The 24,196-nt window shown below is 39.0% G+C and overlaps 1 protein-coding gene across 6 annotated transcripts in view; it reads left to right on the forward strand.

Moving 5' to 3' along the window:
• The window catches only part of LOC128692603 (tax1-binding protein 1 homolog), a 92,408-nt gene that overhangs the window by 34,291 nt on the left and 33,921 nt on the right, over nt 1-24,196 (forward strand). For all 6 annotated transcript variants that reach the window (XM_053781800.2, XM_053781794.2, XM_053781792.2 and 3 more), the window contains 4 exons: nt 6,789-7,005; nt 9,460-9,665; nt 10,867-10,989; nt 22,743-22,913. In XM_053781800.2, the coding sequence (XP_053637775.2) occupies nt 6,789-7,005; nt 9,460-9,665; nt 10,867-10,989; nt 22,743-22,913 (717 nt within the window). The remainder of the gene's footprint in view (nt 1-6,788; nt 7,006-9,459; nt 9,666-10,866; nt 10,990-22,742; nt 22,914-24,196) is intronic.

The raw sequence follows: 24,196 nt of genomic DNA on the forward strand, positions 1-24,196 counted from the left end.
TGATTGGTATTTTTGTTTAATAAATGTCTGAAAGAGGGGAAGGTACCTAGGGATTAGCAGAGAGCATGTATGGTTCCCTTATATAAAGGGAAGGGGGACAAAAGAGATTGTAAAAATTATAGGGGAATAAGTTTACTGAGTATACCAGGAAAAGTGTATGGTAGGGTTATTATTGAAAGAATTAGAGGTAAGACAGAGAGTAGGATTGCGGATGAGCAAGGAGGCTTTAGAGTGGGTAGGGGATGTGTAGATCAAGTGTTTACATTGAAGCATATATGTGAACAGTATTTAGATAAAGGTAGGGAAGTTTTCATTGCATTTATGGATTTAGAAAAGGCATATGATAGAGTGGATAGGGGAGCAATGTGGCAGATGTTGCAAGTATATGGAATAGGTAGTAAGTTACTAAATGCTGTAAAGAGTTTTTATGAGGATAGTGAGGCTCAGGTTAGGGTGTGTAGAAGAGAGGGAGATTACTTCCCAGTAAAAGTAGGTCTTAGACAGGGATGTGTAATGTCACCATGGTTGTTTAATATATTTATAGATGGGGTTGTAAAAGAAGTAAATGCTAGGGTGTTGGGGAGAGGGGTGGGATTAAATTATGGGGAATCAAATACAAAATGGGAGTTGACACAGTTACTTTTTGCTGATGATACTGTGCTTATGGGTGATTCTAAAGAAAAGTTGCAAAGGTTAGTGGACGAGTTTGGGAGGGTGTGTAAAGGTAGAAAGTTGAAAGTGAACATAGATAAGAGTAAGGTGATGAGGGTATCAAATGATTTAGGTAAAGAAAAATTGGATATCACATTGGAGAGTAGTAGTAGGGAAGAACTGAATGTTTTCAGATATTTGGGAGTTGATGTGTCAGCGGATGGGTTTATGAAGGATGAAGTTAACCAGAGAATTAATGAGGGAAAAAGAGGTGAGTGGTGCGTTGAGGTATATGTGGGGACAGAAAATGTTATCAAAGAAGGGAATGTATGAAAGTTTAGTGGTACCAACACTTATATGGGTGTGAAGCTTGGGATGTAAATGCTGCAGCAAGGAGGCATTTGGAGGCAGTGGAGATGTCCTGTCTAAGGGCAATGTGTGGTGTAAATATTATGCAGAGAATTCAAAGTGTGTAAATTAGGAGAAGGTGTGGAGTTAATAAAAGTATTAGTCAGAGGGCTGAAGAGGGGTTGTTGAGGTGGTTTGGTCATTTAGAGAGAATGGATCAAAGTAGAATGACAAGGAAAGCGTATAAATCTGTAGGGGAAGGAAGGCGGGGTAGGAGTCGTCCTGGAAAAGGTTGGAGGGAGGGCATAAAGGAGGTTTTGTGGGCGAGGGGCTTGGACTTCCAGCAAGCGTGCATGATCATAGAAATGACGAGGGTAAAAAGTTGACTGGTGCACTGAGGAGTCTGTGGAGACAAAGAACTATCCATGAAAGCAACGAGGGGGTTGTATGAGAGTATAGTTATACCAACGCTCTTTGTATGGGTGTGAGGCATGGGTTGTGAATGTTGCAACAAGGAGAAGGCTGGAGGCAGTGGAGATATGTCTGAGGGCAATGTGTGGTGTGAATATAATGAAGAGAATCCGTAATTTGGAGATTAGGAAGAGGCGTGGGATTACCAAAACTATTATCCAAAGATCTGTGGAGGAGTTATTGAGATGGGTTGCAGATGCAGAGAGGATGGAACGATATAGAATGACTTCAAGAGGGTATAAATCGGTAGTGGACGGAAGGCGGGGTATGGGTCGGCTTAGGAAATGTTGGAAAGAGGGGGTATAGGAGGTTTTGTGTGGGAGGGGCTTGGACTTCCAGCAAGTGTGCTTGAACGCGTTAGATAGGAACGAATGGAGACAAATGGTTTTTAGGACTTGACGTGCTGTTGGAGTGTAAACAAGGTAACATTTATGAAGGAATTCAGGGAAACTGGCAGGCTGGACTTGATTCCTGGAGATGGGAGGTACAGTGCCGGCACTCCGAAGTAGGGGTGTTAATATTGCAGTTTTATAACTGTAGTGTAAGCATGCCTCTGGTAAGATAGTGATGAAGTGACTGATGATGGAAGTTTTTTCTTTTCGGGCCACCCTTCCTTGGTGGGAAACGGCCGATGTGTTAATAACAGAGTAGGAGTTGTTAGTTAATTTTTATCTGTGACATGGTGCTTTTGGGAGATTATGAAGAGAAATTGCAAAGGTTGGTGGGTGAATTTGGGTAGGTATGTGAAAGAGGGAAATTAATAGTGAACATAGGAAAAAGCTAGGTGATGAGAGGAACAAAAAAAATACTTAATGAAAGATGGATATCAAATTGGAAGGAGAGAGTATGGAGAAGTGAAGGTGTTCAGATATTTGGGAGTGAACTTGTTGGAGAATGGGTTTATGAAAGATGAGGTGAGCCATAGAAAAGATGAAGGAAAAAAGATGGGTGATGCATTGAGGCATCTTTGGAGACAAAGAACATTATTCATGGAAGCAAAGAAGGAAATGTATCGAAGTATAGTGGTACCAACACTTACATGGGTGTGAAGTAGGGTTTGAAATGTTGTAGTGAGGAAGAGGCTGGAAGCAGTGGAAATATTGTGTCTAAGGGCAATGTGAGGTGTGAATATTATACAGAGACTTCGTAATTTGGAGGTTAGGAGGAGGTGCAGGGTTACTAAAAGCATTATCCAAAGAACTGAGGAGGGGATATTGAGATGGTTTGGATATTTGGAGAGGATGGAGCAAAATAGGATGACCTGGGGGTTGTTTAAATCTGTAGTGGAGGGAAGGCAGGGTGGGGTTGAAGGGAAGGCAAGATAAGGGTTGTCCTAGGAAAGGTTGGAGGGAGGGGGTAAAGGAAGTTTTGTTTGCAAGGGTCTTGGTTATCCGTCAGGCATGTTGAGTGTTAAATAGGAGTGAGTGGAGGCAAGTGTTTTTTATGACAACATGCTGTTGGAGTGTGAGCAAAGTAACATTTATGAAGGGATTCAGGGAAAAGCCAGTAAGCCAGACTTAAAGTCCTGAAGGTGGGAAGCACTGTCTGTACTCTGAAGGATGGGTGGAGATATTGCAGTTTGGAGGAGCATCTGAGACGTAATATCTGCACTTCTCTGACAAGATGATGGAGTGAGTGATCATAAAAGTGTTTCTTCCTTTTTGAGGAAGAAGGGAGAAGGTGGGAGAAGGCCGAGGTGTTAGCCCTTTGAGGGTCCACCCCATAGTTCTACAGCTTTGAAGCCAGAGTCCAAGCTGTAGTTCTAGAAATGCCATGAGCTCAACTCACTCACATAAACTGTGAGCTGTAAATTCGGGCCTAGAGATGAGAGAATGGATCTATGTGGTAAGTGTGCACCATATAAAACATATCCTGTAGCACATAGTGCATAATGAGGAAAAAACTGACTGTTTTTTTGGATTAAAACAACAACTTTGTGGTGTATTTTCATGTGGCTTTTACTGTTGTATTTGTGGTTTCTTGGTCTCATTTGATAGAATGGAAGATATATTACAGAAATTGAGATGATTTTGATTGGTTTTAGTACTGAAAATAAGGTGAAACTGAGCTCAAAGTAGCAGAAATGTTCGATTTTTGCTGATGTTCAAAAGTAAACAAATGATATACATGTACGTTCACGAATGCACTGATATTATTTATACAATTATTACAATATTGCATAAGAGTAAATCTTCTATTTTTTGGTGTGAATAAAAATTCATTATGTGAATAAAAAATCAAAATGGAATTCATCTGTAAACGTAACTAATAAGTAGAGGAAATGTTATATTAGTGCCAGGAATGCCTGCATTCACAAATAACCCGCACATAAAAGAGAGAAGCTTACGACGACGTTTCGGTCCGACTTGGACCATTGACAAAGTCACACTAACAGAGGTGGAGCAGGACGGCTATATATAGGCAGGAAGAGGTGGAGGTAGTAGTAGTAGTACAAGAATTGTATATAATACCGACAGGATGAAATGACACACACACAACACCCGGGCATCCCCACCATAGACGTTTCGCCATCCAGCCAGTCACTGGATGGCGAAACGTCCACAACAAAGACAACCAGACGCCGCACATGTGTCTTAATTAGGCTTGCCGACACTAACAATGCTCTTTTCTGTCACGTCAGAGATCATAGCCATCCTATTGACTGGTCTTCTGCTAAAACTGTCTTCCCTACTTCCAACTCGAACAGTCGCCGTTTAGTTGAATCCTCTCTTATACACAACTTTCCTTGTATGTACCTTACCCCTGGCTTCGTCTCTGTAGATGCCTTCCTCTCCCACTACATTGTAAAATGCTCCAAACTTCAGAACACCCGTGACTTAACCTGAATCCTCATTCTTCTTCTTCTTCTTCTTCTTCTTCTTCTTCTTCTTCTTCTTCTTCTTCTTCTTCTTCTTCTTCTTCTTCTTCTTCTTCTTCTTCTTCTTCTTCTTCTTCTTCTTCTTCTTCTTCTTCTTCTTCTTCTTCTTCTTCTTCTTCTTCTTCTTCTTCTTCTTCTTCTTCTTCTTCTTCTTCTTCTTCTTCTTCTTCTTCTTCTTCTTCTTCTTCTTCTTCTTCTTCTTCTTCTTCTTCTTCTTCTTCTTCTTCTTCTTCTTCTTCTTCTTCTTCTTCTTCTTCTTCTTCTTCTTCTTCTTCTTCTTCTTCTTCTTCTTCTTCTTCTTCTTCTTCTGCTTCTCTTCTTCTTCTTCTTCTTCTTCTTCTTCTTCTTCTTCTTCTTCTTCTTCTTCTTCTTCTTCTTCTTCTTCTTCTTCTTCTTCTTCTTCTTCTTCTGCTCCTCCTCCTCTTCCTCTTCCTCCTCCCTCCTCCCTCCTCCCTCCTCCTCCTCCTCCCTCCTCCTCTGGGTTGTCTTTCTCTCTCGTGTTTCTGTTCCTTCTTCATTTATTTTATTTCACCACTTCCCCTTTCACGCACCTCGGTGCGCTTGCTCTCCCTCTGTGGGTTTCTAGCTCTCTTGCAGTGCTCCCCTTCCTTTGTATTTGACTGGCTCGTCTTCCTTATTTCCCACTTCTACCACTACCTCTTCTTCTTCTACTACAACCACTGATGAAATTAAGACACATGTGCGGCGTCTGGTTGTCTTTGTCTACGGTGGGGATGCCCGGGTGTTGTGTGTGTGTCATTTCATCCTGTCGGTATTATATACAATTCTTGTACTACTACTACTACCTCCACCTCTTCCTGCCTATATATAGCCGTCCTGCTCCACCTCTGTTAGTGTGACTTTGTCAATGGTCCAAGTCGGACCGAAACGTCGTCGTAAGCTTCTCTCTTTTATGTGCGGGTTATTTGTGTATCATTCCAGTCACGGTATTGTGCCTTTTTGTTATTTAATGCCTGCATTGTTTATTCTGGACCCTATTTTGAAATTGGAATATTTTAAATTTTGTGTGAAATTGGCCAAATTACCAATTTCTGATCACTTTGTTGGGTAGTTGAAATAGTTGATTGGGCAGTTTCTTGTGCTCACTCAATAAAATAGAAGTAACACTAGCAAAATAGATAAGAATTTGGTTGACTGGAATTATGTAATTTGCCTAAAATGGGGGGGGCACTGGGCAAAATCGCTGATGCGTAAATATCACTGATGCACCAAAACTCATGATAGGATAATTTTGTCAGTCTTACATCAGATTTTGTACTTTTTTTTTATTACCCCCAGAAAAAGATTTTCTACCATTGCATAAGAATTTTTTTTTTTTTTTTTAAATTCTTGGACTCTGTGGGCAGATTTCAGATTGGGGGTCTGGACCCTGAAAGGGTTAAATAAAAAAAAAAATTATATAATAAATTTAAACAAGGAACCTGTAAAGGTCATAGTGCTTGGAGGCAGTGGAAATGTTATGTTTGAGGTCAATGTGTGATGTGAATATTATACATAATTAGGAGCTTTGAGATTAGAAGACAATGTGGGGATACCAAACATAAAGGTTGTTGAGGTGATTTGGGAATTCAGAAATGATGGTGCAGAATAAGATATCCTAGAGGGTATATAAATATGAGGTCAAGGGAAAGTGGGGTAAGGGTTGTCCAGAAGGAGTTGGAGGGACAGGGTAAAGGAGCTTTCGAGTTTGAGGGGCTTGAACATCCAGCAGTATTATGTGAGCGTGTAAGATCAGAATGAGTAGTGACAAGCAGTTTTTATGATTTAAAATGATATTGGAGTGTGAAGAAGGTAACACTTATGAATGGATTCTGGGAAACTGGTTAGCTGAACTTGAGTCCTGGAGGAGGGAAATACAGTGCCTGTACTCTGAAAGAGGGGTGATGGTGTAATTTGGAGGATCATCTGAATTGTGGTGTCAGCTCACATCTGGCATGGCACTTGAATGAATGATGGTAAATGTGTTTTTTTTTTTTCTTTGTTGCCCTACCTCGTTGGGAGTGAGCTGTTGTAAAAAACAAAAGAAAAAGAAAATTAGGATATTTTTCTTTATTCATCAATGGTTGTGTATTTATAATTGTTTCTTAACATGAGGTTACAGTCATTAGTTTACAAAGGCATCTACATTAGATAGAGATTTACCTGAAACAATTGCAATGATGTTTAAAGAGATAGTATTTTTTTTTTTTTTCAACAAGTCGGTCGTCTCCCACCGAGGCAGGGTGACCCAAAAAAAGAAAGAAAATCCCCAAAAAGAAAATACTTTCATCATCATTCAACACTTTCACCACACTCACACATTATCACTGCTTTTGCAGAGGTGCTCAGAATATAACAGCTTATAAGCATATACGTATAAAGATACACAACATATCCCTTTTTACTTATTTATTTTTACTTATTTATTTTATTGTTCCAGGTTCTCTTCCAGAACATTCAAGCAACATACACGGCTGATACTGACATAGCTGTTTCATATGTATTGACTCCTAGCGTGACAGCCAAGTCATCAGACCGTGTTGCTCTATATCGGGTTGGGTTTGGATCACCCCAAGACTATTTGTGTTACCAGTGGGCTCCAACACCTAGTAAAGACCACACCCAGAATCATTTACCCCTCACTGTTGTGTTCAAAGGTAAATTTTCACTTACATATGCTGTGTGTATAATTTATTTGTTGTATACCCTGGACATTAACTTTTGTGTGGAAATTTCTGATAATTTTATTACATTATCCTTAATTTTTGTAGATTTGTGTTTTGCTTATGGTTGATTAAAACACTTTTGTATTCTAGTCATTGTAGTTATGCTTCTAGCTAATCTTAAAACTGACACCTTGGTGTTAATGGGTAGTTGGACCAGTTGGCCCCTTCCCCTCCTTTTTTTCTTGGCTATGCATGCACTTAAGTGCCACTTGATCACTTCTTTCATCAACATCTCTTTATTTTCTGGTCAATAAATATTTTATTATAATTTTTTTCTTTATACGTTTCTGTATTCTTGTGCATACATGTATTTTCTCATGTATTTGCTGAAGCCACTCAGTTCATACGAAGGTGAAGCAGGAATCACTTCACATTGGGAAACATTGTGAGGCAAGTGATTCCAGCTTCACCTTTGCAATACCCAAACTGACATGTAGGTTTCTCTGCAAAATGTTTTAGGCACTCCTGGAGTTTTGTGAAACAAATCAAAGTACAGTATTATAAAGTAGAATCTCATATTTCATATGTGTTACGTTCCTGAAAGCCTGCACCTTATGTGAAAGAGTGATGTGAGGACTGATTAACTTTGGGGAAAACTAGGGTTATGCTCATGACACCTAGAAACACCCAAACAATTTTTTAATTTTGTAATATGTTAAAAATAATGAAGTATTTCATAGCTTACATAGTAATTGATGTAACCCAATTTTATCATAGTGTAACTTACATTGTGGTTGCTGGTGCTTGTTGATCTGGAAATGTGTGGAGAGGGATGATGTGGCTCTACTAGGCCTAGTTGGATGTAGTGAAGTTTATATTAATATACCTGTAGCTAAAATTGATGCTGGTTGCTGATGTTAGTTGACTTGGAAGTGTCATTGATGAGTGGAACAAACTGCCTAGTAGAGTCATCCAAGCTAATAGCTTGGGTAGCTTCAAAAATAGGTTGGACAGATATTTTTTTTAATATGCTGGCTGTCTCCCACCGAGGCAGGGTGACCCAAAAATGAAAGAAACACTTTCACCATCGTTCACAAATAATAACTGTTTTTACAGAGGCGCGCAAATACAACAGTTCAGATATCACTCCAGAGTGCAAATATCCCCGACCCCTTCTTTTAAAGTGCAGGCAGTGTACTTCCCACCTCCAGGACTGAAGTCTGGCTAACTGGTATTCTTGAATCCCTTCACAAAATATTATCCTGCTCATACTCCAACAGCTCAAGTCCTAAAAATCATCCGTCTATACTCCTACCTAACACGCTTACACATGCCTGCTGTATGTCCAAGCCCCTTGCACACAAAACCTCTTTTACCCCCTCCCTCTATCCTTTCCTAGAACAGCCCCTACCCCTCCATCCCTTCACTACAGATTTATACACCCTTCAAGTCATCCTATATTTCTCCATCCTCTCTAAATGACCAAACCACCTCAACAGCTTCTCAGCCCTCCGAATAATACTTTTAGTAACCCCACACGTCCTCCTAATTTCCACACTTTGAATTCTCTGCATAGTATTTATGCCACACATTGCCTTTATACATGACGTCTCCACTGCCTCCAGCCTCCTCGCTGCAACATTCACAACCTATGCTTCATACTCATATAATAGTGTTGGTATCACTTTACTTCCATACACTCCCTTTTTTGCCTTCATGGATAATGTTCTTTATCTCCACAGATACCTCGATGTACCAACCACCTTTTTTTTTCTTCATCAGTTCTGTGGTTTACTTCATCCTTCATAAACCCATCCACTGACAAGTCATCTCTCAAATATCTGAAAACATTCACTTCTTCCATACTCCCTCCAGTGTGATATCCAATTTTTCTTTATCTAAATTGATTGATACCCTCATCACCTTACTCTTATCTATGTTCACTCTCAACTTTCTACCTGTACACACCCTCCCGAACTTGTCCACTAACCTTTGCAACTTTTCCATGTATATATATTGAGAAAACACCCAACCACTCCAAAACTATATTCCTACCTGTTTTTAACATCTCTGATGTTAAAAACAGATACTTCACTCCCTTTAATACTGCTCACTGCCTCATGCACCTCTTCCACACTCAAATTTGGCTGCCCTTCCTACAAGATGTTATGTTATACCTCCCTGACCAATGCATAAAAACAATGCTTCCCTTTCTTCATCAACATTTAAGAGTTACTTAAAATATTTCCTCCATCTTCCCAAGTCCTCTTCTTTCCCATCTAACATCTCCACTTTTGTTTTTTAAATGCTAAATCCATTTCTTCCCATTTGAAGACTGTAAGTTCATTTTAGAACCTTCTTGGTGCATTATTATAAGTGGTTTTTTGTTTTAGAGCTTTTTTGGTGCACTATTTATTGGAACTTTTTTCTTTTGCTTTTCAACAGCAAGTTGCTTGCCTAAAGATGCTGGCGAGTTCTTCCAATTCTGTTATGTCACACACGAAAGTCACATCGTGGGAGTATCAACACCATTCCAGCTTCAGCAGTTGGGGAGCATGGGCATGAATGGTGTGTGTGGGATGGATGATAGTGAGGACGGAATGGTGATGGTATGCACCAATGAAAGTATCCTTCATGACAAAGTTAACAAGGTATGGAATATTTGTCTCCTAAGTCAAAATTATAACATTTTTGCCATCAGTTTATTCAGCATTTTATTCAGAAAGGAGGGGGATATTTTGTTTGTCAGGAGAAACAGGAAAATTCCTCCTGATGTGGAACTTGTCATATGATGACCTACTCAGTAGAGCTTTTCATCATTTGACCAAGGTCTTCCTCTGCCTTACTGGTTCATTCTGTTAGAAAATAAAAATCACAACATTCAGCACAGTACTGTGTATTATCATCATTATTTACAAAATGATTTACAGGGGCTTTTATTTGGGAAAGTTACACTGTTCAAAAAGTTAGAGTAAAATACAGTGATTGAATTAACACATCATAATGAGATAAACCAAACATATATTTTAATGTGTTCCCATATTTCTGTCCACACATTATATTTCATGTGATTAGCATCTCCATAGAAACTAAATTGCTATAGATAATTATTATTACCACAATTATGGGAAAATGCTAAAGCCATAGAAGGAAAGGCAATCAGGTTTGATCAGAGGAAAGGAGGATAGGTCCAATTCCTTGTATCAAGAGTTGCTCGCCAGCATCGAGGTATCTTCTTCGAGGGGTTTGTTACAACTGTACTGCATAATAATGACTTGGGTTACATTTTTTATGTATACTAATGAGATCTGTATTGCTTAACTCTTATGTAAATCTTAACTTGATAGCTATATCTCAATGGCTATTAAAAGGATGCAAGTGAGGGGGCTCTTGATGCATGAAACTGTAGGTTATCCCCCTTTCCTTAAATCTACCCTGAATACACCTCCCATTCCCCAAGGTACTGTATGGCTTTAATGAGTTTAGCACTCCTTCCATGAAATAAATAAAATATTGGAAGAAAATGGCAATTTTGCCCACCAGCATGGTAAGACAGCTGATTGGAGTTACATGACGGCAAATTCTCTGTATTTGCTAAATTAGGAGTGATTGTGTACGTATTTGGTGCAGTCACATATTTAACCCTTAATGGTTAAATATACTTTTTAGTTTAGACTTTAGTTTTCAGAATTAATCCATATCTATTATGGTCTATGTATCCATTAGAAATATATTATCTTAAATATACTATATATGAATTGTAGTATTTAAATTTTATGACTAAACTCATAGATCAGAAAAAAAATGTATATGTTCTTTGTAAGAATTTGATATTCATTTTTTTTTTTGTAGTTGTCAAAGCAAAATGAAAAGCTTCTTGGAGATCTGAGCAGCCAACAGAAGCTGGTGGAAGAAAAACAGAGAGAACTGGAAGACAAGCTTCACCAGCTCAGCATGTGTCAACATCATCTTCAGGTCAGGCCTTTCTTTTTTTTTTTCACTTCGTGTATGGTTTGTGTAAGGAAATACACAGGGCAGTGTTTCTATATGTACAAAGATAGTGTACATACATGCTTCCAGCACAGCTTGTCAGTACCGGAAAAATCTCATTTTAACACTTGCATCAAAAAATGGAGTGATTACTAAGAAATTTGTGATGAATGTTTCATAAATTTGTTTTTAAGCCCAAAGAAGATTTATCTGTGGTATAATGAAATTTTTAACAACTTTACCTTTGCTTGTTCAATTCATTATAGCTACCTTATAATGTGACATGTTCTAAAATCTGAATATAAAAAAAGTTTAATTTTAAAGTTTTGCAACTCACTAAAAATATATAATAACACTGAGATCACTTCTGATATCATCAATGTTGCAAGGGCTGCTGCCTCAGAAGGCATTCTTGCAAAGTTATGACACTGGAAAACAATCAATTAGTGAATTTCAACATCTGAATGCTTCTGCCAACCAATGTATTCAATATTGGTATTTCTTATACCATACACAGATAATGGTAATCCACCCTATACTGTACTGTCTTTTTATTAAACTTTCTGAGATTTATTAATGTTTATTGTGTACTATCTTAGATACATTACATAATGAATTATTTTCAGTAATACCTTAGAAATGTATATTCCCAGCTCTTGTTTTTCTTAAAACTAAGAATAAATTGATACACAGTAAATTTTCCTAGTCATTGGTTCTAAGGGAATCCCATATTTGATTAAATATATATACATATTGTACAGGTTATGTATTGGTGGATAAAAGGTTGATGTGTAGGCTTCAGGATGTACATGTTTATTAAGGGACAACTGATGTATTGCATTATTATTTAGTAGTAGCTACAGTTAGAGTAAGAGGTAGATGGGACAAAAAGAAAATGGCAGCAGCAATAAGAGAGAGGTGAAAGTGTATAAACTAAGGGAGGAGGAAGTTAGGGTGAGATATAAATAACTATTGGCAGAAAGATGGGCTAGTGCAAATATGAGTAGTGGGGAGGATGAAGAGGGCTGGAACAGTTTTAAAAATGCAGTATTAGAATGTGGGGCAGAAGTTTGTGGTTATAGGAGGGTGGGTGCAGGAGAAAAGAGGAGTGATTGGTGGAATGATGAATTAAAAGGTGTGATAAAAGAGGAAAAGATAGCTTATGAGAGATTTCTGCAAAGCAGAAGTGTTATAAGAAGAGCAGAATATATGGACAGTAAAAGAAAGGTGAAGAGAGTGGTGAGAGAGTGCAAAAGGAGAGCAGATGATAGAGTGGGAGAGGTACTGTCAAGAAATTTTGCATAAAATAGGAAAAAATTTTGGAGTGAGATAAACAAGTTAAGAAAGCCTAGGGAATGAATGGAATTGTCAGTTAAAAACAGAGTAGGGGAGTTAGTAGATGGGGAGCTCGAGGTATTGGGTAGATGGTGGGAATATTTTGTGCAACTTTTAAATGCCGATGAAGAAAGGGAGACGGTCATTTCATGCACTAGCCAGGGAGGTATAACATTTTTAAGGAGTGAAGAAGAGCAGGATGTGAGTGTGGCGGAGGTGCGTGAAGCATTACATAGAACGAAAGGGGGTAAAGCACCTGGAACTGGTGGGATCATGACAGAAATGGTAATAGCATGGGGGATATAGTGTTGGAGTGGTTGGTATTTTTGTTTAATAAATGTATGAAAGAGGGGAAGGTACCTAGGGATTGGCAGAGAGCATGTATAATTCCTTTATATAAAGGGAAGGGGGAGAAGAGAGAGTGTAAAAATTATAGGGGGAATAAGTTTACTAAGTATACCAGGAAAAGTGTACGGAAGGGTTATTGAGAGAATTAGAGGTTAAGACAGAGGGTAAGATTGCAGATGAGCAAGGAGGGTTCAGAGTGGGTAGGGGATGTGTAGATCAAGTGTTTACATTGAAGCATATATGTGAACGGTATTTAGATAAAGGTAGGGAAGTTTTCATTGCATTTATGGATTTAGAAAAGGTATATGATAGTAGATTGGGGAGCAGTGTGGCAGATGTTGCAAGTGTATGGAATAGGTAGGAAGTTACTAAATGCTGTAAAGAGCTTTTATGAGAATAGTGAGGCTCAGGTTAAGATGTATAGGAGAGAGGGAGATTCCTTTCCAGTAAAAGTAGGTCTTAGACAGGGATGTGTAGTGTCACCATGGTTGTTTAACATATTTATAGATGGGGTTGTAAAAGAAGTAAATGCTAGAGTGTTGGGGAGAGGGATGGGATTAAATTGTGGGGGATCAAGTACAAAATGGGAATTGACACACTTACTTTTTGCTGATGATACTGTACTTATGGGAGATTCTAAAGAAAAGTTGCAAAGGTTAGTGGACAAGTTTGGGAGGGTGTGTATAAGTAGAAAGTTGAAAGTGAACATAGATAAGAGGAGGGTAATGAGTGTATCAAATGATTTAGATAAAGGAAAATTAGATATATTGGAGAGAGGGAGTATGGAGGAAATGAATGTTTTCAGATATTTGGGAGTTGACGTGTCAGCGGATGGGTTTATGAAGGATGAGGTTAACCATAGAATTGATGAAGGAAAAAAGGTGACTGGTGCATTGAGGTATCTTCTTTCTTCTTTCAACACACCGGCCGTATCCCACTAAGGCAGGGTGGCCCAAAAAGAAAAACGAAAGTTTCTCTTTTAAATTTAGTAATTTATACGGGAGAAGGGGTTACTAGCCCCTTGCTCCCGGCATTATAGTTGCCTCTTACAACACGCATGGCTTACGGAGGAAGAATTCTGTTCCACTTTCCCATGGAGATAAGAGGAAATAAACAAGAACAAGAACTAGAAAGAAAATAAAAGAATACCCAGAGGGGTGTGTATATATATGCTTGTACATGTATGTGTAGTGTGATCTAAGTGTAAGTAGAAGTAGCAAGACGTGCCTGAAATCTTGCATGTTTATGAGACCGGAAAAAGGACACCAGCAATCTTACCATCATGTAAAACAATTACAGGTTTTCGTTTTACACTCGCTTGGCAGGACGGTAGTACCTCCCTGGGCGGTTGCTGTCTACCAACCTACTACCTAGGATCGAGGTATCTGTGGAGATAAAAAAACATTATCTATAGAGGTAAAGAAGGGAATGTATGAAAGTATAGTGGTACCAACTCTCTTATATGGGTGTGAAGCTTGGGTTGTAAATGCTGCAGCGAGGAGGCTGTTGAAGGCAGTGATGTCCTGTCTAAGGGCAATGTGTGGTGTAAATATTGTGCAGAGAATTCGGAGTGTGGAAATTAGGAGGGGGTGTGGAGTTAATAAAAGTATTAGTCAGAGGGCTGAAGAGGGGTTGTTGAGAATGGTTCAAAGTAGAATGACATGGAGAGCGTATAAATCTGTAAGGGGAAGGAAAGTGGGTTAGGGGTCATCCTCAAAAAGGTGGAAGGGACAGGGGTAAAGGAGGTTTTGTGGGCGAGAGGCTTGGACTTCCAGCAAGTATGCATGAGCGTGTTAGATAGGAGTGAATGGAGATAAATGGTTTTTGGGACCTGACGAGCTGTTGGAGGGTGAGCAGGGTAATATTTAGTGGTTGGTAGACTGCAACCACCCAGGGAGGTACTACCGTTCTGCCAAGTGAGTGTAAAACGAAAGCCTGTAATTGTTTTACATGATGGTACTATTGCTGGTGTCTTTTGTCTGTCTCATAAATATGCAAGATTACAGGTATGTCTTGCTACTTCTACTTACACTTAGGTCACACTAAACATACATTTTTTTATTATCATCACACTGGCCGATTCTCACCAAGGCAGGGTGGCCCGAAAAAGAAAAACTTTCACCATCATTCACTCCATCACTGTCTTGCCAGAAGGGTGCTTTACACTACAGTTTTTAAACTGCAACATTTACACCCCTCCTTCAGAGTGCAGGCACTGTACTTCCCATCTCCAGGACTCAAGTCCGGCCTGCCGGTTTCCCTGAACCCCTTCATAAATGTTACTTTGCTCACACTCCAACAGCACGTCAAGTATTAAAAACCATTTGTCTCCATTCACTCCTATCAAACACGCTCACGCATGCCTGCTGGAGGTCCAAGCCCCTCGCACACAAAACCTCCTTTACCCCCTCCCTCCAACCTTTCCTAGGCCGACCCCTACCCCGCCTTCCTTCCACTACAGACTGATACACTCTTGAAGTCATTCTGTTTCGCTCCATTCTCTCTACATGTCCGAACCACCTCAACAACCCTTCCTCAGCCCTCTGGACAACAGTTTTGGTAATCCCGCACCTCCTCCTAACTTCCAAACTACGAATTCTCTGCATTATATTCACACCACACATTGCCCTCAGACATGACATCTCCACTGCCTCCAGCCTTCTCCTCGCTGCAACATTCATCACCCACGCTTCACACCCATATAAGAGCGTTGGTAAAACTATACTCTCATACATTCCCCTCTTTGCCTCCAAGGACAAAGTTCTTTGTCTCCACAGACTCCTAAGTGCACCACTCCCCCTTTTCCCCTCATCAATTCTATGATTCACTTCATCTTTCATAGACCCATCCGCTGACACGTCCACTCCCAAATATCTGAATACATTCACCTCCTCCATACTCTCTCCCTCCAATCTGATATCCAAGCTTTCATCACCTAATCTTTTTGTTATCCTCATAACCTTACTCTTTCCTGTATTCACCTTTAATTTTCTTCTTTTGCACACCCTACCAAATTCATCCACCAATCTCTGCAACTTCTTTTCAGAATCTCCCAAGAGCACAGTGTCATCAGCAAAGAGCAACTGTGACAACTCCCACTTTGTGTGTGATTCTTTATCTTTTAACTCCACGCCTCTTGCCAAGACCCTCGCATTTACTTCTCTTACAACCCCATCTATAAATATATTAAACAACCACGGTGACATCACACATCCTTGTCTAAGGCCTACTTTTACTGGGAAATAATTTCCCTCTTTCCTACATACTCTAACTTGAGCCTCACTATCCTCGTAAAAACTCTTCACTGCTTTCAGTAACCTACCTCCTACACCATACACCTGCAACATCTGCCACATTGCCCCCCTATCCACCCTGTCATTCGCCTTTTCCAAATCCATAAATGCCACAAAGACCTCTTTAGCCTTATCTAAATACTGTTCACTTATATGTTTCACTGTAAACACCTGGTCCACACACCCCCTACCTTTCCTAAAGCCTCCTTGTTCATCTGCTATCCTATTCTCCGTCTTACTCTTAATTCTTTCAATAATAACTCTACCATACACTTTACCAGGTATACTCAACAGACTTATCCCCCTATAATTTTTGCACTCTCTTTTATCCCCTTTGCCTTTATACAAAGGAACTATGCATGCTCTCTGCCAATCCCTAGGTACCTTACCCTCTTCCATACATTTATTAAATAATTGCACCAACCACTCCAAAACTACATCCCCACCTGCTTTTAACATTTCTATCTTTATCCCACCAATCCCGGCTGCCTTACCCCCTTTCATTTTACCTACTGCCTCACGAACTTCCTCCACACTCACAACTGGCTCTTCCTCACTCCTGCAAGATGTTATTCCTCCTTGCCCTATACACAAAATCACAGCTTCCCTATCTTCATCAACATTTCACAATTCCTCAAAATATTCCCTCCATCTTCCCAATACCTCTAACTCTCCATTTAATAACTCTCCTCTCCTTTCCATGTACACATTTATTTATACACACTCATCTGAGTTTTCTTTGATTTTATCTTAGTTCTTGTTCTAATTACTTTTCCTTTTATATCCATGGGGAAGTGGAATAAGAATCTTTCCTCCGTAAGCCATGCATGTTGTAAAAGTCAACTAAAATGCCAGGAACAATGGGCTAGTAACCCCTTTTCCTGTAAAAATTACTGAAAAGAATAAGAAGAAGAAAATTGTCAAAGTGGGAAGTTTGAATGTGCGTGGATGTTGTGCGAATGATAAGAAAGAGATGATTGTGGATGTTATGAATGAGAAGAAGCTGGATATCCTGGCTTCAAGTGAAACAAAGCTGAAGGGGGTGGGTGACTTTCAGTGGAGAGGAATAAATGGGATTAGGTCAGGGGTTTCTAATAGAGTTAGAGCTAAAGAAGGAGTAGCAATAATGTTGAGGGATAAGCTATGGCAGGAAAAGAGGGACTATAAATGTATTAATTCAAGGATTATGTGGAGTAAAATAAAGGTTGGATGTGAGAAGTGGGTTATAGTAAGCATTTATGCACCTGGGGAAGAGAGAAGTATAGAGGAGAGAGAGAGATTTTGGGAAATGTTGAGTAATTGCGTGGGGAGTTTTGAACCAAGTGTGAGAGTACTTGTGTTGGGGATTTTAATGCTAAAGTGGGAAAAAATGTTGTGGAGGGAGTAGTAGGTAAATTTGGGGTGCCAAGGGTAAATGAAAATGGGGAGCCTTTAATTGAGCTATGTGTAGAAAGAGGTTTGGTAATAAGTAATACATATTTTATGAAAATGAGGATAAATAAATATACAAGGTATGATGTAGCACGTATTGAAAGTAGTTTGTTAGATTATGTATTGGTGGATAAAATGTTGATGGGTAGGCTCCAGGATGCACACGTTTATAGAGGGGCAACTGATATATTGGATCATTATCTAGCTGTAGCTACAGTTAGAGTAAGAGGTAGATGGTATAAGGTACTTACTTCTTTCTTTCAACACACTGGCCGTATCCCACCGAGGCGGGGTGACCCAAAAGGAAAAACGAAAGTTTCTCCTTTACATTTAGTAATATATACAGGAGAAGAGGCTACTACCCCTTTCCTCCCGGCATTTTAGTCGCCTCTTACAACACGCCTGGCTTACGGAGGAAGAATTCTGTTCCACTTCCCTATGGAGATAAGAGGAAGCAAACAAGAATAAGAACTAGAAAGAAAATAGAAGAAAACCCAGAGGGGTGTGTATATATGTGCTTGTACATGTATGTGTAGTGTGACCTAAGTGTAAGTAGAAGTAGCAAGACATACCTGAAATCTTGCATGTTCATGAGACAGAAAAAAGGACACCAGCAATCCTACCATCATGTAAAACAATTACAGACTTTTGTTTTACATTCACTTGGCAGGACAGTAGTACCTCCCTGGGTGGTTGCTGTCTACCAACCAACTACCTTTACTCACTTACTAAGAGGAAAATGGCAACGACAAGTAAGAGGGAGGTGAAAGTGTATAAACTAAGGGAGGAGGAAGTTCGGGTGAAATATAAGCAACTATTGGCAGAAAGATGGGCTGGTGCAGGTATGAGTAATGGGGGGGTTGAAGAGGGTTGGAATAGTTTTAAAAATGCAGTATTAGAATGTGAGGCAGAAGTTTGTGGTTATAGGAGGGTGGATGCAGGAGGAAAGAGAAGTGATTGGTGGAATGATGAAGTAAAGGGTGTGATAAAAGAGAAAAAGGTAGCTTATGAGAGGTATTTACAAAGCAGAAGTGTTATGAGAAGAGTAGAGTATATGGAGAGTAAAAGAAAGGTGAAGAGAGTGGTGAGAGAGTGCAAAAGGAGAGCGGATGATAGAGTGGGAGAGGTACTGTCAAGGAATTTTATTGAAAATAAGAAAAAATTTTGGAGTGAGTTAAACAAGTTAAGAAAGCCTAGGGAACAAATGGATTTATCAGTTAAAAACAGAAAAGGGGAGTTAGTAGATGGGGAGATGGAGGTTTTGGGTAGATGGTGAGAATATTTTGAGGAACTTTTAAATGTCGATGAAGAAAGGGAGGCGGTAATTTCATGCTCTGGCCAGGGAGGTATATCATCTTTTAGGAGTGAGGAAGAACAGGATATGAGTGTGGGGGGAGGTGCGTGAGGCATTACGTAGAATGAAACGGGGTAAAGCAGCTGGAACTGGCGGGATCATGACAGAAATGTTAAAAGCAGGGGGGGACATAGTGTTGGAGTGGTTGGTATTTTTGTTTAATAAATGTATGAAATAGGGGAAGGTACCTAGGGATTGGCCAAGAGCATTTATATTCCCTTTATATAAAGGAAAGGGGGACAAAAGAGATTGTAAAAATTATAGAGGAATAAGTTTACTGAGTATACCAGGAAAAGTGTATAGTAGAGTTATTATTAAAAGAATTAGAGGTAAGACAGAATGTAGAATTGCTGATGAGCAAGGAGGTTTTAGAGTGGGTAGGGGATGTGTAGATCAAGTGTTTACATTGAAGCATATATGTGAGCAGTATTTAGATAAAGGTAGGGAAGTTTTTATTGCATTTATGGATTTAGAAAAGGCATATGATAGAGTGGATAGGGGAGCAATGTGGCAGATGTTGCAAGTGTATGGAATAGGTGGTAAGTTACTAAATGCTGTAAAGAGTTTTTATGAGGATAGTGAGGCTCAGGTTAGGGTGTGTAGAAGAGAGGGAGACTACTTCCCGGTAAAAGTAGGTCTTAGACAGGGATGTGTAATGTCACCATCGTTGTTTAATATATTTATAGATGGGGTTGTAAAAGAAGTAAATGCTAGGGTGTTCGGGAGAGGGGTGGGATTAAATTATGGGGAATTAAATACAAAATGGGAAGTGACACAGTTACTTTTTGCTGATGATACTGTGCTTATGGGAGATTCTAAAGAAAAATTGCTAAGGTTAGTGGATGAATTTGGGAATGTGTGTAAGGGTAGAAAGTTGAAAGTGAACATAGAAAAAGAGTAAGGTGATGAGAGTATCAAATGATTTAGATAAAGAAAAATTGGATATCAAATTGGGGAGGAGGAGTATGGAAGAAGTGATTTTTTTCAGATATTTGGGAGTTGACGTGTCAGCGGATGGATTTATGAAGGATGAGGTTAATCACAGAATTGATGAAGGAAAAAAGGTGAGTTGTGCATTGAGGTATATGTGGAGGCAAAAAACGTTATCTATGGAGGCAAAGAAGGGAATGTATGAAAGTATAGTAGTACCAAGACTCATATATGGGTGTGAAGTTTGGGTTGCAAATGCTGCAGCAAGGAGGCAGTTAGAGGCAGTGGAGATGTCCTGTTTAAGAGCAATGTGTGGTGTAAATATTTTGTAGAAAATTTGGAGTGTGGAAATTAGGAGGGGTGGAGTTAATAAAAGTATTAGTCAGAGGGCTGAAGAGGGGTTGTTGAGGTGGTTTGGTCATTTAGAGAGAATGGATCAAAGTAGAATGACATGGAGAGCATATAAATCTGTAGGGGAAGGAAGGCGGGGTAGGGGTCGTCCTCGAAAAGGTTGGAGGGAGGGGGTAAGGGAGGTGTTGTGGGCGAGGGGTTTGGACTTCCAGCAAGCGTGCGTGAGCGTGTTAGATAGGAGTGAATGGAGACAAATGGTATTTGGGACCTGACAATCTGTTGGAGTGTGAGCAAGGTAATATTTAGTGAAGTGATTCAGGAAAACCAGTTATATTATATAACCAGACTTGAGTACTGGAAATGGGAAGTACAATGCCTGCACTTTAAAGGAGGGGTTCGGGATATTGGCAGTTTGGAGGGATATATTGTGTGTCTTTATACGTATATGCTTTTAAAGTGTTGTGTTCTGGGCACCTCTGCAAAAACAGTGATTATGTATGAGTGAGGTGAAAGTGTTTAATGATGATGAAAGTATGTATTTTCTTTTTGGGTCACCCTGCCTCAGTGGGAGACGGCAATCTTGTTAAAAAAAAAATAATTCTCAGTTGTTGGTTGGGCTATCTTATTGAAACTTGGGCAGTGTATGATGGAAAGATGCTTCTTAACCCTTTCATGGTCCAGAGGCCAAATTTCAAAGGGTACACCAGTGTCCAAGAATTTTCAAAAAATAATTTTATTTTTTCTTATGAAATTGTAGAGAATCTCTTTCTGAAGGTAATAAAACAAAAAGTACGAAATTTGATGGAAAATTGACGAAATTATGCTCTCATGAATTTTGATGTGTCAGCAATATTTACACATCGGCGATTTTGCGGACTTTAACTCCCATTTTAGGCCAATTACATTATTCCAGTCGACCAAATTCATAGCTATTTCACTAGTATGACTCGTATTCTATCGATTGAGCACAAGAATTCGCCAATTCAACTGTTTCAACTACAAAATAAAGTGATAGGAAATTGGTAATTTGGCCAATTTAATGCAAAGTTCAAAATACTCCAATTTCAAAATAGGGTCCAGAATAAACAAAGCAGGCATTCCTGGCACTAAACTAACATTTCCTTTGTTCATTAGTTACATCTTCAGGCTTTACTAATGAATTCTGTTTTGATTTTTTATTCACATAATGAATTTTTATTCAATCCAAAAAATAGAAGGTTTACTGTTATGCAATATTGTAATAATTATATAAATAATATCAGCACATTTGTGAACGTATATTAGACCCACCAGCAGGCGTGTATTAGATGTGTGAGGTCATTTGTTTACTCTTGAACATCGGCAAAAATTTAACATTTCCGTTACTTTGAGCTCGGTTTCCAGCCATTTCCAGTTATAAAACCAGTCAAAATCATCTCTGTTTCTGTATTATGTCTTCCATTCTATCAAATGAGACCAAGAAATCGCAAATACAACTATAAAAAGCATACGAAAAAACACTGCAATGTCGCTGTTTTAATCGAAAATTACGGTCTCAGTTTTTTCTCTCATTATGTACTATGTGCTGCAGGATTTGTTTTATGTGGTGCACACATACCACATAAATGTATTCTCTCATATCAAGGCCAAAATTTACTGCTCAGCTTATCAGAGTGAGCCGAGCTCATGACGTAGATCTGTGGTTTGGACCCTCAACGTAAAGCCGTAGATCTACGGCACGGACCCTCAAGGGGTTAAGTTACACCAAAAATGAATAACGGAGTTCACTTCTCGGCCATTAGCCACCCCTTAGCTTTATGTTTTCGTATCATTTCTATGGTTGTATTCATTTTTTTTGGTCTCAGTTGATAGAACGGAAGATATATTACAGAAATTGATATGATCTTGATTGTTTTCCCGATGAAAAGTACCTTGAAATTGAGCTCAAAGTAGTGGAAATGTTCAATTTTTGCCAATGCTCAATGAACTTTCATGTGTAAGTCAAGTTTGTTAACTTTATTAAGTGTATTCTAACCTAACCACTCTGTAATCCAGAAAACTCAATAATCCGGCACACTACAGGTCCCAGTGATGCTGGATTTGTGATGGTGGACCTGTATATGCTTGTACATATACATGTATGTGTAGTGTGACTTAAGTGTAAGTAGAAGTAGCAAGATGTACCTAAAACCTTACATGTTTATGAGACAGAGAAAAAGAGACTAGCAGTCCTACCATCATGTAAAACAGTTACATGCTTCCATTTTACAATCACTCAGCAGGATGGTAGTACCTCCCTGGGCAGTTGCTGTCTACCAACTTACAACCAATCCAGGATATTCCTTTGAACTTTTTGTTTTTTTCACCACACTGGTCATCTTCCGCCAAGGTAGGGTGACCCAAAAAAAGAAACACTTTCACCATCATTCACACTATCACTGTCTTGCCAGAGGCATACAGGTAACCAAATATAGGCCTACAATGTTGTAAGGCTCTAATATCTGATAAGCTGTTCCATGTGTATTGTATTTGTACCAAGGTCTTACATTAATTATCATTTATGAGGCATGGCAGAGATATTTGTACCTACATTGCATCACATGTTTGTATGAAATAATCAAAATTTGTAGTTTCAGTTATTCTTGTCATAGTTTAAAAATCTACTGTGTTGTACTTTTTATTTATTTGATAAAATATATTTATTCTGTTTCTTTCAGGCTCTTGAGACAAAAATGAAGAAAGAGACTAGTGAAAAGTGCGAATTGATGGGTAGAATTGGTCAGGTAGTAGAGGAGAAGGGTCACCTAGAGGACTATGCCAAGACACTGGACCGTTCTTTGGCCACGTCCAGTGCTCGAGTAACAGAACTTGAAGATTTACAGGTTACTGTAAGTATCTCACTTGATAAGACATAACTTACTAGAAATTAGTTTTCCTTCTATAAGGGATCAAATGCTGTCAGACTTTATTTACTCTGCATATGTGAAGGTGTATTTAATCCCTGTCAGTGTTTCTGAGTGTAATTCCTTTATGTAGGTAGGAAAGGGCGATAAGCGAACTGCATGTTCCTAGACTGCAAGAAAGCTTTCAATATGGTGCCACATAGTAAGTTACTTAGCAGATGAGAGAAGCAAGCTTGGGTAAGAGTAAAGGATTTATCATAGATAGGGGAATACTTGGTGTAGAACCAAAACCTGATAAAACACAACATGAAATAGGAGAGTATGAAATTACCTGAGCTGAAGAGAGTGAACTATGAAGAGAGAATATGAGAACTAGTCCTTCTCTCATTGTAGGAGTGAAAAACAAGAGGGAATATAATCACAACATAAAATATTAAGGAGTACAGACAAGGATACAGGGATACAAGAACAAGAATATGGTTGAAAATTACACATCCAAATAAGCTACAGGAATAATTCATTATGAAGCATCTATTCAGCGTAAAAATGATAAATAAGAGGAATGTGCCAAGGATTGACAGGGGCAGCAAAGTTTATACAGTGGTTAAAAAATAGATATGACATGGCACCATCATGTCAGTTGGTTGAATATTAGAGGTGGTACTAAAAGCTAGAGCTTGCTTTTTCCCTTATCCCTAGCTTCTACAAGCCAGCAAGTAATTACATAGCTTAACAGAAAAAAATAATATTTCTTTTTGTTATCATATTGCAATAAGGTAAAAAGGGTAATCATTCCCTAGTTCAGTGATCTAGCAAATATACTTGTCTTCTACAACACATGTTTATGGGAGAAGCGTTAAAATTCACTTTTCTAAGAGGATAAAAAAAAAAAAAGAAGTCAGATTTAAGAATTATTATATTAACCCTTTCACCGTCTCCCAAGTAGGTCTACATTATTGATGCCAATGTTGCTATAATCAGTGACTTCTAATGTACTGCGAGTGGTAAATTTTGTCCTTGACATGGGAGAATGGGTCTGTGCAGTGGGTGTACATAGTGTGAAAAAAAAAAGTGCTGCCTCACTCAGTGCATGATTAGAACAGCTGATCTCTAATACTTTGAAGTGTTTTCTGTTTTTTTTTTTTTTTTCTCCCTTCCTGTTATTGGTATCAGTTGAAAGAATGGAGGACATATTGGTGTAATAAAGATGAATTGGGTCAGAAGTAACTTGAAATATGCCTCAGTGGCAGAAATATTTGATTTTTGGA

This window comes from Cherax quadricarinatus, chromosome 30 (genome assembly GCF_038502225.1).
Source record: "Cherax quadricarinatus isolate ZL_2023a chromosome 30, ASM3850222v1, whole genome shotgun sequence".
In the NCBI taxonomy this organism is placed as follows: Eukaryota; Metazoa; Arthropoda; class Malacostraca; order Decapoda; family Parastacidae; genus Cherax; species Cherax quadricarinatus.